General features: G+C 44.4%; 1 protein-coding gene across 1 annotated transcript; it reads right to left on the bottom strand.

Annotated features, from left to right (window-relative positions):
- Positions 1-4,373: 4,373 nt before the first annotated feature.
- Positions 4,374-15,764, bottom strand: COX20 (cytochrome c oxidase assembly factor COX20). Its single transcript, XM_073672793.1, has 4 exons — positions 15,394-15,764; positions 13,050-13,164; positions 5,602-5,665; positions 4,374-4,983 (listed from the first exon to the last, which is right to left on the bottom strand). Exons 1-4 carry the CDS (start codon positions 15,427-15,429, stop codon positions 4,848-4,850), a joined length of 351 nt encoding a protein of 116 aa, XP_073528894.1. The 5' UTR covers positions 15,430-15,764; the 3' UTR covers positions 4,374-4,847.
- Positions 15,765-16,113: the final 349 nt, after the last annotated feature.

Below are 16,113 nucleotides of genomic sequence, written 5' to 3'. Positions count from 1 at the left end.
CTCGATTGGGTTCAGGTCTGGTGACTGTGGAGGCCAGGTCATCTGGCGTAGCACCCCATCACTCTCCTTCTTGGTCAAATAGCCTTTACACAGCCTGGAGGTGTGTTTAGGGTCATTGTCCTGTTGAAAAATAAATGATTGTCCAACTAAACGCAAACCGGATGGAATAGCATGCCGCTTCAAGATGCTGTGGTAACCATGCTGGTTCAGTATGCCTTCAATTTTGAATAAATCCCCAACAGTGTCACCAGCAAAGCACCCCCACATCATCACACCTCCTCCTCCATGCTTCACGGTGGGAACCAGGCATGTAGAGTCCATCCATTCACCTTCTCTGCGTCGCACAAAGACACGGTGGTTGGAACCAAAGATCTCAAATTTGGACTCATCAGACCAAAGCACAGATTTCCACTGGTCTAATGTCCATTCTTTGTGTTCTTTAGCCCAAACAAGTCTCTTCTGCTTGTTGCCTGTCCTTAGCAGTGGTTTCCTAGCAGCTATTTTACCATGAAGGCCTGCTGCACAAAGTCTCCTCTTAACAGTTGTTGTAGAGATGTGTCTGCTGCTAGAACTCTGTGTGGCATTGACCTGGTCTCTAATCTGAGCTGCTGTTAACCTGTGATTTCTGAGGCTGGTGACTCGGATAAACTTATCCTCAGAAGCAGAGGTGACTCTTGGTCTTCCTTTCCTGGGGCGGTCCTCATGTGAGCCAGTTTCTTTGTAGCGCTTGATGGTTTTTGCAACTGCACTTGGGGACACATTCAAAGTTTGCCAAATTTTTCGGACTGGCTGACCTTCCTTTCTTAAAGTAATGATGGCCACTCGTTTTTCTTTACTTAGAATTTGTCTTATGGCAAGAAAAAAGCAGCTAACAGTCTATTCAGTAGGACTATCAGCTGTGTATCCACCAGACTTCTGCACAACACAACTGATGGTCCCAACCCCATTTATAAGGCAAGAAATCCCACTTATTAAACCTGACAGGGCATACCTGTGAAGTGAAAACCATTTCCGGTGACTACCTCTTGAAGCTCATCCAGAGAATGCCAAGAATGTGCAAAGCAGTCATCAAAGCAAAAGGTGGCTACTTTGAAGAACCTAGAATATAAGACATATTTTCAGTTGTTTCACACTTTTTTGTTAAGTATATAATTCCACATGTGTTAATTCATAGTTTTGATGCCTTCAGTGTGAGTGTACAATTTTCAAAATTATGAAAATACAGAAAAATCTTTAAATGAGAAGGTGTGTCCAAACTTTTGGTCTGTGTGTAATATAAATTATATATATATATATATATATATATATATATGATCCATGTGCTTTATTCATCATGACTGGGGCACCCTTTATCTGGTTTGCTTCACTTCTATCAGCTCTGTTGGAACTCCCCATGAAGGAAATTTCCGTGAGAATATCTTTCACTATTGGTTTTATATTTTTAGCTTGCTATGCTCAGAAAGCACTCCTTTCTTTCCTTTTTCCACCAAGGAAAATCCATTAATCGGTGCCTCTTCAGATTAGTAGGCTTGGTCTGTCATACCAGACTCGCAAATAAGAGCTGGGGATGCAGGGCTCCATGGTCTACAAATGTGCCCTGCTGGACCAGGGGCCTTCAAATCTATTTCCTTAACTCTACTCATAACACTCCTTAAGAACTTGCTCTTCTCCATATAGCTAGAGTGGAGCACTTGCCTCTGCCTATGCAGATAAGACCTTTGACCTTGTCCACTAGGTTTTTATGAAAGCAACACCTCATATTAGCCTGAAAGACATTAGGAAATGAATCACTTTATCTCTGTTCGCACAGATCCAGTGAGTGGTCTCTAAGGAATATTTTAATATCTAATCCGCATTCACCAAGTATGTCCCTTTAATTTTTAGCCTGGAACTGTATTATGGACAAATCTGACCAAAACTATTTTTTTTTCATTGGGAGTCAAGCCTATCAAACAGCGGAGTAACGGAAATGAATATTAAAAACTGGTTATTGCAAGATGCTGTCTTGTAGTTGGTTCTCAGAATTACAAAAAAACAATATTTCAGCCATTTAAGCACACAATAGGAAGATCATGTTGCTTCAATTTGACTTTTGCATTAGGGAAGAGTCAGACAGCCATATAACTCGGATGGGGATTGTAATGCTCTGACTGGTCGGTGGCTCTCACAACCCGAGCATGACAGCAGCATAGAAACGTATGTTTGGGTCAGGAGAGCCGCCGTTGCAATCCACGTCACTCTGACTACAGACTTCCTTACACCGTGAACACCGGACATTGGTAATACCAGATATTTCTGACAATGTGAGCAGGCGGTCACAAGACGGCGAGTATACGATTTCTATACTTTCGGCCACATTCCAACTAGATGCGTTTGGCCTCAGTCAGTACAAGTGAACTGAGTGAAGCTGAACATGTCTAGTTGGAATGTGGCCGAAAGTAAGCAAAATTGTGTACTCGTGGTCACATGACTGCTATACCGGAGAATCCTGAGAGCATGTGTTACACACTCAGGATTCAGAAGACTTGCCAAAAGACCAGACAACCCCTTTAATGAGCACCTGTGGCCAGGTCAGAGTGGACAGTTTTGCTCCTATTTTATTCCACCTGCTTTCCCTTGTATTCTGGTTTGTTTTTTTTTACATCCACCATACAGTTCCAGAGATGTGGGCCTTTTTATGTAGTGCTAATTTTTTTAAATTGTCAAAAGGGGAGTGTTGCTCAGTAGATAATTATGCAGAGAATCCTAAAGGCACTAAAGGGATTTTCATATGAACAAAAGTTCATTAAAATCAATGGCTGTGTCTTACCGTGTACAGAACACAGTCTGATCATACCACATCTCCTGGGCAGGAGAGGACGCAAAAGAGTATACAGACATTACAGCAGGAGATGGCAGATGAATCTTTTTGTGAGGTAAAACATTTCACTGCCTGTTTAACAATGTTTTACTTCAAAGAATCAGCTGTGATCCCCTGCTGTGATATCTGTATGCCCTTTCTTCCTCCCCTGCCCAGGAGATGTGGTATGATCAGACCATGTTCTGTACACGATTAGACACAGCCATTGATTGATTAAAATTAACTTTTGTTCGTGGGAAAACGCCTTAAATAAAGACTACAAAAATTGACACTAAATTAGAAGGCCCATGTCTAAAACCATATAGCGGAATGGAAAAAAAAAATCTGGAGCATCAGCAATAAAATAAGAGCAAAAACTGGCCACTTAACATGGTGATAGGTCCTCCAACTTCCATAAAAGATTGTTGGGATTCTACCCAGTAAAACTAAGTATAAATCCACTAATCTTTCTCGTACAGTCTGAGCGGTGGCGCCCGGATAACATTTCATAGCTCCCTCTGAATGTCTCTTCCCCCCCATTCTCCACTCGTCTCTAGCTCATGCTTCCTTCCTCTCCTGCACCCTATTCTTTACTTTCTTCCTCAGTACTCGTGTGCTCCTCTCATTAACCGCTCTATTGCCGAGTCTGCAGTAATACAGCTTTTCTTTATACCCCTATGTTGTACGGTTATTCCTCCTAGAAATGTATGAATAAGTTGATTTTCTGTACCAGTTGGCAGTATATACCTCCACATTCACACTGTCCATTCAGTGCTACACAATGACCAGTTGTGAACATTTCTAGAAGATGTAATTCATAATTATTCTATTTTTTTTTATATAATTCTGTGGGGAATAGAAGCATCGCTATCGCTGCATCACTAAGTATGTGAACGTGAAATATGAAATTTGAATAGCATTACTGCTCTAGAAAAATAACTAAAAAATCTTAGCGCATAATTTGGCCAATTCATGTATACCGGGTAGCTGCGGTAAGGCGTTTCTTGTTACCAGGAACCTACCTAATGTGAATCCTCTCTTAGAGACTAAAGTCTGCATGTGTATGGGAAGGTAAGATCTTGCTGTAATTAAAACCGCCTGTGGCCTAGAGGCGGAATGGTCAGCCAGAAGGCCTATGTCTACAAATATCAAAAGACTGACCGTCACTTCCAAAACAGAAAACAGGTGTGTACAGGTGCTTGCTAAGAGTAGCCATCTCCTTATATAACTAACGGATAAATTAGCACTGTTTTGGCAGTGACGGTCAGTTTTACGATATTTGTATGCCAGGAATGGTGACAGCTCCTCAAGTCCCAATTTTGTTTCCATACAATTGACAACCAGAGGCTAATCTGGAGACGGCGCTCTATAGCACTCCATTTGTATCCTGTATTTACAGTCTGTCACTTATACTAGCCCTGCAATTCCCTTTCACATGTCCTGTTACATTATAGGCTTTGTTACATCTTTATCTCTGATTATGTGGTGCAGGCAACTTGCTCCCTTTCTGAACAAAATAAAATAAGCAAGAACATACAAAGAAAACATGAGGCATTTATTTCCATGTGACAAAACATAACAATTGATAAAATATCCAGAAAAGATGGCAACAAGTTTCTAATGAATACTGGTATAAAAACCAGCTGCATGCCAAATCCAACAAAGCAGAAACTGATTTAATGGTGCTAAAAGCATTATTAGGCCACAGCCCCTCTATCAGTATTTGGTCAGTATTCGGTCAGTATTTTTTCTCAGGACTTGGAGCCAAAACCAGGTGAGGAACAATCAGAGAAAAGGTGTAATAGAAACAAGTCACCAATTCTGTATTTACCACCCACTCCTGAGAAAAAATACTGACCAAATACTGATAGTGGGGCCGTGGCTTTAGACTGCCTTTCTTTATTGCCAGCACTTTGTAAGATTATCTATACAAGCAGATGAAGCCTGCAGATGATTGCCATCTGTAAAGCCACCTTGAGCTCCTCCAGGCCATGGTTAGGATTTTGGATTATGAGCCACTGTTGCGGTTTTCTTTAACTGTTGGATCAATATTGCTGCCTTCATAGATCACCTTATTTTTAATACCATCTTGTACTATTCTTTGTTGAATCCTCAGTTTGGCATAATTGTATCTACAGTATAACCTGAAATAAAACACAGGGGCAAAAAGTCAAACTGGTTTTACACCACAAATCTCTTTTCATCAATACAGTTATAGTGTGAATGCACTTTGATTTCAACAAACTGCATAAACAGCTATTCATAGAGTAATTAACAAGGTTGGTACATTATAGGGGTTGGCCAGGTTTTTTACGAAAGTCTGCAAGAAAATCACTGTGTAACTAAGGACTTGTGATTCCTCACAGTGGGCACATTACACGCGGGGAGGATTCTCTGATGCCAGCAGCGAGAAACAACGGTCCTATCACCGCAAGTATGCAATATGCATACTTCAGGCCACATTCTGACTAGGCGGGCGCAGACTCTCTCATTGCAAGCGAGTTGAGTGATGCCACACACATCTAGTAGGAATGTGGCCGGGAGTATGCAATGTGCACACTCTGAGGATCCACAAGTCTGCAGTCACATAGACTGCAGCCTTTCATGATGAAACAACCTGGACAACCCCTTTGAGGCGATTCTGCACCTCACAGACCTCTGCAATGTCCCAACCCCCCCACACCCATTATACGAATAGTACATACATTCCTGCTAACATTTTAGCCAATACAAATTGTGAAGAAAGGGAAAAAAAAACTTACCAAGAGCCCAAGGTACTAAGAATGAACCCACCAGCAGCTAAGTCACAAGAACGTTTAACTCTGCCTGCAAAGAGGAAGGAAAAACATGAAAGGGCTGGTGCGGCACAGGTTTTTTTTAAAGGCATTAATGCTTTTAAAATAAAAATATGGAGAAATACTCACCTACCAGCAGCCCTGTGGATCTAGCATGAGCTGCTCTGCAGGTCTGGCTCAGGAAGCAATGTCAGTTCGATAGGGGATTGCTGAAGCCTGTGATTGGCGGCAGTGGTCAGTTAACTAGAGGAGCTTCTCTGATGACACGCTTCTCACCACCTGACCTGACCGCTGCAGCAAATGACATGCTGCAGCGGTCTTGTGGCTTGCAAGTTGAGCAGAGCTCCAGAGCAGTCTGTACTGTATCCAGTGAGCTGCAGGCAAGATATGGCTCTGGGATTTATTTATTTATTTTAGAAGCATTCACACCTAAAAAAAAAAAAAAATATATATATATCTTTCTGTGTCAAAGGGTAAACTCACTCATTACCCATTCGGTGCAGACTTTCTGCACAGATTTGCATATAAAAAATCTGCTGCATATTACAGTACCAGCTAGGTAAAGGAGATCTGAACAATTATCATCTGTCCCTTGAGATGGACACTGACCCGCGATTTCTAAATCTGCAGTGCGTCATTTCCTTCTGCAGAATTCAGGGCACATTGCAGGTCAGATGTTTCCGCATACTCACAGCATGTGAACTTGCCTCAAGAGTGAAACGATGTTCACACTGCTGTTTTTTTTCTGCAAGAAAAATGTGGACAAATGCTTAAAAAAACCTTCGGAGGAAATTCCATATTAAAATGGGTATTTTCAGTGTGTTTTCTGTGCACCTTCTTTTTGCTGCTCAACCTCTGATTTCAATACAGATAAAAAAGACACAATGCAAATGAGATTTTAGAAACCTTTTGCCACTGCGGTAAAATGCAAGGGTTTTACCCACCCTGAAAAAAGGGGAACAAAATACAGGAAAAGTGCTGTGTAAGAAGAAACCCTGGGAACTATTGTGCAGATTTCCTTTTTTTACTACTTTCCATTGTGTTTAATATGAGGTTTTAATACTACCACTTTTTTTTTCCCCTCTAACAACCACTCTGTCTCTAGGTTTTATTTTGTTTCCATACATCAACAGTGAAAGTGAAGAAATTGTGTAATACACTGCTCAAAAAAATAAAGGGAACACTTAAACAACAGAATATAACTCCAAGTAAATCAAACGGTCCACTTAGGAAGCAACACTGATTGACAATCAATTTCACATGCTGTTGTGCAAATGGAATAGACAATAGATGGAAATTATTGGCAATTATCAAGACAACCTCAATAAAGGAGTGGTTCTGCAGGTGGGGACCACAGACCACATCTCAGTACCAATGCTTTCTGGCTGATGTTTTGAATGTTGGTTGTGCTTTCACACTCGTGGTAGCATGAGACGGACTGTACAACCCACAGAAGTTGCTCCGGTAGTGCAGCTCATCCAGGATGGCACATCAATGCGAGCTGTGGCAAGAAGGTTTGCTGTGTCTGTCACAGCATAGTGTCCAGAGGCTGGAGGCACTACTAGGAGACAGGCAAGTACACCAGTAGACGTAGAGGGGGCCGTAGGAGGGCAACAATCCATCAGCGGGACCGCTACCTCCGCCTTTGTGCAAGGAGGAACAGGAGGAGCACTGCCAGAGCCCTGCAAAATGACCTCCAGCAGGCCACAAATGTGCATGTGTCTGCACAAATGGTTAGAAACCCACTCCATGAGGGTGGTATGAGGGCCCGACGTCCACAAATGGGGGTTGTTCTCACAGCCCAACACCATGCAAGATGCTTTGCATTTGCCACAGAACACCAGGATTTGCAAAGTTGTCACTGGTGCCCTGTGCTCTTCACAGATGAAAGGTTCACACTGAGCACATGTGTCACATACGTGACAGAGTCTGGAGACGCCGTGGAGAGCGATCTGCTGCCTGCAACATCCTTCAGCATGAACGGTTTGGCAGTGGGTCAGTAATGGTGTGGGGTGGCATTTCTTTGGAGGGCTGCACAGCCCTCCATGTGCTCACCAGAGGTAGCTGACTGCCATTAGGTACCGAGATGAGATCCTCAGACCCCTTGTGAGACCATATGCTGGTGCGGTTGGCCCTGGGTTCCTCCTAATGCAGGACAATGCCAGAACTCATGTGGCTGAAGTGTGTCAGCAGTTCCTGCAAGATGAAGGCATTGAAGCTATGGACTGGCCCGCCCGTTCCCCAGACCTGAATCCGATTGAGCACATCTGGGACATCATGTCTCTCTCCATCCACCAACGTCACGTTGCACCACAGACTGTCCAGGAGTTGGCGGATGCTTTAGTCCAGGTCTGGGAGGAGATCCCACAGGAGACCATCCGCAACCTCATCAGGAGCATGCCCAGGCGTTGTAGGGAGGTCATACAGGGACGTGGAGGCCACACACAATAGTGAGCCTCATTTTGACTTGTTTTAAGGACATTACATCAACGTTGGATCAGCCTTTAGTGTGTTTTTCCACTTTAATTTTGGGGGTGACTCCAAATCCAGGCCTCCATTGGTTAATAAATTTGATTTCCATTGATGATTTTTGTGTGATTTTGTTGTCAGCACATTCAGCTTTGTACAGAACAAAGTATTCAATGAGAATATTTCATTCATTCAGATCTAGGATGTGTTATTTGAGTGTTCCCTTTATTTTTTTGAGCAGTGCATATCTTAATAAAGAAATGCTTATTTGCCCATTTGTCTGTCGCTTCTCTTTCACTGATCATCTATTCTCAACAATTTCTCAAATATGTCTACAAATCTGCTGTTGCAGTTTTTAGTAACTGCTCAAGAAAAATGCAGGAGCCAAGTAATATAAAGATGTGTGCGTTATTTTTCATGTACACACACAATTTATTCTGAAGAGTCACCAGCAACGACAATAAGGCTAAATGGCAGAACAACTATTAAGGGAATCTGACACCATGTTTTTGCTGACAGCAGCATAATGTGGAGAGAGACCCTGATTTCAGTGATGTGTCACTTATGGGCTGCTTACTGAAGTTTTGATAAAATCACGGTTTTATTAGCTGCAGATCTACCAGTTCTCTGAACACTGAGCTCTGTATAATCTCACACCACTTATTGGCAGCTTTCTGTGTACACTGTGCATAGGCAGAAAGCAGCCAATCAGTGGGGAGAGTGTGAGAACCAGAGAACTATAATGGCATGAGAGAACTAGGCCTCTAGTGATGATAATCTGATTTTATCAAAATTACAGCAAGTTGCCCAATAAGTGACATCACTGGAATCAGGGTCTCTGCCCCTCCATTATACTGCTCTTAGATAAAAGTAGCAAAAACCTAGTGACAGATTCCCTTTAAAGCGCACCTGTCAGCAGGATTGTGCTCAGTAAACTACACACAGTTAGGTCCATATATATTTGGACAGAGACAATATTTTTCTAATTTTGGTTCTAGACATTACCACAATGAATTTTAAACAAAACAATTCAGATGCAGTTGAAGTTCAGACTTTCCACTTTCATTTGAGGGTATCCACATTAAAATTGGATGAAGGGTTTGGGAGTTTCAGCTCCTTAACATGTGCCACCCTGTTTTTAAAGGGACCAAAAGTAATTGGACAATTGACTCCAAGGCTATTTCATGGACAGGTATGGGCAATCCCTTCGTTACGTCATTCTCAATTAAGCAGATAAAAGGCCTGGAGTTGATTTGAGGTGTGGTGCTTGCATTTGGAAGGTTTTGGTGTGAAGTAAACATGCGGTCAAAGGAGCTCTCCATGCAGGTGAAACAAGCCATCCTTAAGCTGCAAAAACAGAAAAAAAACATCCGAGAAATTGCTACAATATTAGGAGTGGCAAAATCTACAGTTTGGTACATCCTGAGAAAGAAAGAAAGCACTGGTGAACTCATCAATGCAAAAAGACCTGGGCGCCCACGGAAGACAACAGTGGTGGATGATCGCAGAATAATCTCCATGGTGAAGAGAAACCCCTTCACAACAGCCAACCAAGTGAACAACACTCTCCAGGAGGTAGGTGTATCAATATCCAAATCTACCATAAAGAGAAGACTGCATGAAAGTAAATACAGAGGGTTCACTGCACGGTGCAAGCCACTCATAAGCATCAAGAATAAAAAGGCTAGACTGGACTTTGCTAAAAACCATCTAAAAAAGCCAGCACAGTTCTGGAAGAACATTGTTTGGACAGATGAAACCAAGATCAACCTCTACCAGAATGATGGAAAGAGAAAAGTATGGCGAAGGCGTGGTACAGCTCATGATCCAAAGCAGACCACATCATCTGTAAAACACGGCGGAGGCAGTGTGATGACTTGGGCATGCATGGCTGCCAGTGGCACTGGGTCACTAGTGTTTATTGATGATGTGACACAGGACAGAAGCAGTCGAATGAATTCTGATGTATTCAGAGCCATACTGTGTGCTCAGATCCAGCCAAATGCAGCCAAACTGATTGGTCGTCGTTTCATACTACAGATGGACAATGACCCAAAACATAAAGCCAAAGCAACCCAGGAGTTTATTAAAGCAAAGAAGTGGAATATTCTTGAATGGGCAAGTCAGTCACCTGATCTCAACCCAATTGAGCGTGCATTTCACTTGTTAAAGCCTAAACTTCAGACAGAAAGGCCCACAAACAAACAGCAACTGAAAACCACCGCAGTGAAGGCCTGGCAGAGCATCAAAAAGGAGGAAACACAGCGTCTGGTGATGTCCATGAGTTCAAGACTTCAGGCAGTCATTGCCAACAAAGGGTTTTCAACCAAGTACTAGAAATGAACATTATATTTACAATTATTTAATCTGTCCAATTACTTTTGGTCCCTTTAAAAACAGGGTGGCACATGTTAAGGAGCTGGAACTCCTAAACCCTTCATCCAATTTTAATGTGGATACCCTCAAATGAAAGTGGAAAGTCTGAACTTCAACGGCATCTGAATTGTTTTGTTTAAAATTCATTGTGGTAATGTCTAGAACCAAAATTAGAAAAATGTTGTCTGTCCAAATATATATGGACCTAACTGTACACTGTCAGGTGCGCGACATTACACTGATTAAAGTGATACCTTGGTTGATGAAATCCGTCCTGTGGTTCTTGTGTAATCTTTACTTTCAGTTTGGAGATAATGATATGCTCGTGTTCTGGGGCAGCCTGTGGGGGTGCGTTCTATCTGGTGCTCTGCTTACATATTCATCTGTATGCTATTATGACAGCTCACTGATCCTTCACTGACCTGCCTCCTATTTTACCTAGCCCCGCACTACTAGATGCAGTATATAAAATAGGAGGCAGGTCGTCCGTGAACGATCAATGAGCTGTCATAAGAGCATACAGATGAATATGTAAGCAGAACACCAGATAGAACGCACCCCCACAGGCTGCCCTGAAGCACGAGTATATCATTATCTCCAAACTGAAATAAATCCGTCCTGTGGTTCTTGTGTAATCAACCAAGGTATCATATTAATCAGTGTAATGTCGCCCACCTGACAGTGTATGTAGTTTACTGAGCAAAATCCTGCTGACAGGTGCGCTTTAATTCTGCAAGTGAGTTACAGGAGACTGAGGCTATGTGCCCACGTTGCAGAAATGAAGCAGAAAATTTCTGCTTCATTTCTGCAAGTCCTCTCCCGGAAAAATGCATGCGGAATTCCGCACGCGTTTATCGCGCGTTTTTCACATGCGGAATTGCCTTGCGTTTTTTATGCATTGGACAAAGGCAATTCCGCTTGCGGAAACGCAAAATTAATTGACATGCCGCGGATTTTTGAACGCAGCATAAACGCTGCGGAAAAATACGCAGCATGTGCATAGAACTTGCGGAATCCCATTGGGGACCATGGGGTGCGGATTACCAAGCGTTTTACAAGCGTTTCCGCTGCAGAAATTCCGCATCAAAAACTATTGTAATCCGCAACGTGGGCACGCAGCCTTAGGGTATGTGCGCACGTTCAGGATTTGCTTGCAGAGATTTCTGCATCTCTTGCCAGCAAAAACAATGCGAAAATTCCGTGCTTTTTTGCATTTTCATGTGTTTTTTGTGCGTTTTTGCCATGCATTTTATCCAATGCATTGTATAGGAAAAACGCACAAAGAATGGACATACTGCTTCTTTTTCCACACATGAAATTCTGTAAGGAAAAATCCTGATCATGTGCACAGAACTTGAAAAATCTTCTAGGAACTGCTGGGATCAGGTTTACAATGCGTTTATGGGGCCAATTCTGCATGGATTTACCGCACAAAAAACGCACCGTGTGAACATAGCCTTACATTATGTCTATGAGCTTACAGATTGCACTCAAAAACTCCAGCAAGTCAGATCTTTGGTGATAGTCGTGGCTAGTGATTTTCTAGTTATCATGCAGCCCTAACATTAATGGGGTTGTTCCCCAAAGACCTCCCCTTACCATATGCCCTAGTAAGGCTAAGTGCCCACGATGCAGAAATGCTGCATATTTTTTCCGCTTCTTCCTGGCAGGAAACACTCACGCGGATTTTACACGCGTTTTTCCTGCCAGGAAGAAGCGTTTGTCAAGCGTTCTTCACTTGCATTTCTGCATGCGGGTTATCAAGCGCTTTTCCAAGCGATTTTAGCATCACTTGGAAAGTGCTTGACAACTTGGTCACACTATATAAATCCATGCAACCGGCATGGATTTATATAGTGTGACCCCAAAGAATGGTTAAAAATAAAGATTATACTTACCTTCTGATGGCCCCTGGTCTCCTTCTCCGATGTGTCCGGTCTCGCGGTTGTGCAAAGGGGCCTGCCATGACGTCATTTAGTCATGTGACAGGTCAGCGGTCGCGTGACCTGTCACATGACTAAATGACGTCATGGAAGGTCTTTTCACACCACTGCGAGCCGCCCAACACACTGGATGCATCACTGAGGAGGCCGGGGGCTATCGGATGTTAAGTATAATGTATATTTTTTTTCCCAGGTACCATGGTACCCGGCTCTGGATGAGAGTCTCCTCTTCTCCAGACCCGGGTACCATCCGCACATTGAATCGCTTCATATCTGTGTGTGCACATGTAGTCATGCGGATATTGAGCGTTTCAATGCAAGTCAATGGCGGCAATTACGCTGCGTGTCCGCAAAATTAATGGACATACTGCATATTTTTCTGCAATGATAATCCGCAGCGGAAATTTCCGCAGTATGTGCACAGCACATGCGGATTATCATTGGGGAACATGGGGCACGTATTACCAAGTGTTTTTTAAGCGTTTTCGCTGCGGAAGTTCTGCGGCAAAAATGCTTGAAAAACGCATAGTGGGCACGCAGCCTAGAGCATATTAAATGTCAGAGGAGGAGACCCTGCTCTGGATACCCCTTTTTTTGATAATGTTTTTGACTCCTGATGTCACTTACTTGTTGCTAGAAAATTTCCAACACCAATTACCAAGGAGCCAACAGATCCGAAAAGCACAGATTCCCGTGCACAAGGCGTCTTCTGCACATCAATGATCCACAACAACTTGAAGGACTAATAGGGGGGAAAAAACAGCTTATATAATGAAAAGAGTAGCAGGGTAAGCAATAATGCTCACACCTCTGCATCCAGAAGTCAGTTAGGATCTGCTATAGAATAACTCCTTTTACAATACAAGCCATGATGCCTGTATGAACAGAGCCAAGGATGGCGCACACATTTTTCTGTGTTCACTCTTCTTTATCACCCCTGCCTCATTTTAGTAAATGTATCATATTCTGCATGTATGTGGGAACACAGCCTTAGGGTGTGTACAGTGAGCTTTTATTAGGTTTTTGACGCTGTGTACTCAGTGTTTTACAGTTACCAGCATAGTGGATGAGATTTATAGAAATCTCATGGCCACTGTGCATTTTTATGCTGTTTAAACTGACCGATGCGTGTTTCTAATCCGCAGCATGTCAATTTATCTTGCCGGTACGCTGAGTTTTCTGTGCAGAATTTCCCCATAAACGTACATTACATATGGAAAATCAGCAGGTAAACCACATGCATTTTTACTGCATTTCCATGGAGGGAACTCACCAAAAATGCATTTAATCCGCACCTGAGAATGTCAAATACCAGGAAGTTTCCAAAACAAAGCAGCTTTATTTAAAGCATGACCCCCCCCCCCTCCCAAACAGAGACAAAGAACACAACATCAGAAACGCGATAAAAAAGGTATGTCAAGAAAAAGCACAATGAAAGGCCGCAGGTAACCTAAATGCTGATCATGGGACGGTAGCCTAATGGATAGCTTACTACACAATGCACGAGGAAAAATACACACTGAAGAATTATTTTCATATAAAAACGGAAAAACCAAATTACAATTAAAAGGTCAGGAAATGCTCAGCAGCATCGGGATCACTCAATATGTTTCACATAAAGTCTTAGAGACAAAGGTCACCGATGTCCATGGAAATGAATCAGCTACAGCCTTTACAAACCCGGAGCACAATCCTCAATGATAGAGTACAGCCAGACGACCATATAAACCGCACTGAGATCAGAGCGCAATACACACTGACCAGTCGCTCTCCTCATCCCAGCGGCAGGCGCTCTCCTCATCCCAGCGGCAGGCGCTCTCCTCATCCCAGCGGCAGGCGCTCTCCTCATCCCAGCGGCAGGCGCTCTCCTCATCCCAGCGGCAGGCGCTCTCCTCATCCCAGCGGCAGGCGCTCTCCTCATCCCAGCGGCAGGCTCTCTCCTCATCCCAGCGGCAGGCTCTCTCCTCATCCCAGCGGCAGGCTCTCTCCTCATCCCAGCGGCAGGCGCTCTCCTCATCCCAGCGGCAGGCGCTCTCCTCATCCCAGCGGCAGGCTCTCTCCTCATCCCAGCGGCAGGCGCTCTCCTCATCCCAGCGGCAGGCGCTCTCCTCATCCCAGCGGCAGGCGCTCTCCTCATCCCAGCGGCAGGCGCTCTCCTCATCCCAGCGGCAGGCGCTCTCCTCATCCCAGCGGCAGGCGCTCTCCTCATCCCAGCGGCAGGCTCTCTCCTCATCCCAGCGGCAGGCGCTCTCCTCATCCCAGCGGCAGGCGCTCTCCTCATCCCAGCGGCAGGCTCTCTCCTCATCCCAGCGGCAGGCTCTCTCCTCATCCCAGCGGCAGGCTCTCTCCTCATCCCAGCGGCAGGCGCTCTCCTCATCCCAGCGGCAGGCGCTCTCCTCATCCCAGCGGCAGGCGCTCTCCTCATCCCAGCGGCAGGCGCTCTCCTCATCCCAGCGGCAGGCGCTCTCCTCATCCCAGCGGCAGGCGCTCTCCTCATCCCAGCGGCAGGCGCTCTCCTCATCCCAGCAGCAGGCGCTCTCCTCATCCCAGCGGGACAGAAATATATGAAGCTGACCTGTTCCAGACAGGAGAGCCGCCGGTCAGTCTGTGCATTGCTCTGATCTCAGTCAGATTAATACAGTACATTCATCGCGCCAGGGCGGAAGGACAATATATATATATATTTATATATATATACAGCCGATGCACGCACCATGGCAGATAACACATACAGCCAGCACGCGCTATTATATCTACACTTGGGCATATCCTGCAGCACACAGGCACATACAACCATCGGGGCCGAGGGTGATCAGTGTGCCGGTTGCATGGCCAGGTAGGTGCAGACAGCACCCGGTACGGCTGTGATCACAAATACCGGCGGTCACGTGTTACTGTATCCCGTCCTCTGCACAGACATCCCCAGATCTCACATAACGTCACTTTATCACAGGACAATGAATGACTTCACCTTTTCCTTGGCTACTTCACCTTCCTCGTCCGCCATATTGGTTGGCACGATCGAGCAGACCTTCACCCTCCAAATCCGCCAAACAACGGAGCTGAAGCCAAGTACAGAGCGTCTCCAGCATGCAGGCCGCTCCAGTAATCTCGAGGCTTCGCTCTCGCTGGTTATGGAGTTCCGCCATAGTCAGCCGGGTATTGTGTATTAGGGCTTCACTGGGCATTTACATGGCTGCGTCTAGGTCGGAGCTGATCCCTTGTGCTCCTCAGTTTAGCTGCTCCACTGTAGACAGTTTAGGTGAGTAGATCGGAGCTGCTGGAGAGCGGTCCTCAAAGATCCCTCCGCTCTAGACAGTTCAGCACTGCCACCACTAGATGGAGCTGCTCCAGGTCCTCATACTCACTGCTGTCTAGTCGCATCTTCTGGCTTTTTTTGCTTTTTATGGAATTCCTCATGATTTTAATGGAGCAATGATCACAGGTCATACGTGATTTTTTTTACACTGTTATATATTTTGTGTATTTGGGCAAATTTATTATTTTTTCCTGATTAGTAAAACTTGCATTTTTATTGTCACTTTTTGTAATATAATAAGTTACACTCAGAGCTGATTGTTCAGTTTTCCACAATGTGACTTTTCCCGTTTGTCCACAGTGCTGTCTACAGCACCGCCATTCTGGAGAGTCGGCGGAGCTCCGCGGCAGGGCTGTGGAGTCGGTAAGCCAA

This window comes from Phyllobates terribilis, unplaced genomic scaffold (assembly GCF_046119375.1).
Source record: "Phyllobates terribilis strain yellow unplaced genomic scaffold, ASM4611937v1 Scaffold_3__8_contigs__length_932513732, whole genome shotgun sequence".
NCBI lineage: Eukaryota > Metazoa > Chordata > Amphibia > Anura > Dendrobatidae > Phyllobates > Phyllobates terribilis.
The sequence above is the reverse complement of the archived record's forward strand: the minus strand, read 5'-3'. Positions and strand labels throughout refer to the sequence as shown.

What these genes read in the sequence shown, in the direction of transcription:
- COX20 (XM_073672793.1), bottom strand. Translation starts at nt 15,429, where the DNA reads ATGGCGGACGAGGAAGGTGAAGTAGCCAAGGAAAAG. An exon ending in GTGAAGTAGCCAAGGAAAAG is followed by an intron (nt 13,165 to 15,393) that starts GTGAAGTCATTC and finishes CCCCCCTATTAG; the next exon opens with TCCTTCAAGTTGTTGTGGAT. An exon ending in TGGAAATTTTCTAGCAACAA is followed by an intron (nt 5,666 to 13,049) that starts GTAAGTGACATC and finishes TCCTCTTTGCAG; the next exon opens with GCAGAGTTAAACGTTCTTGT.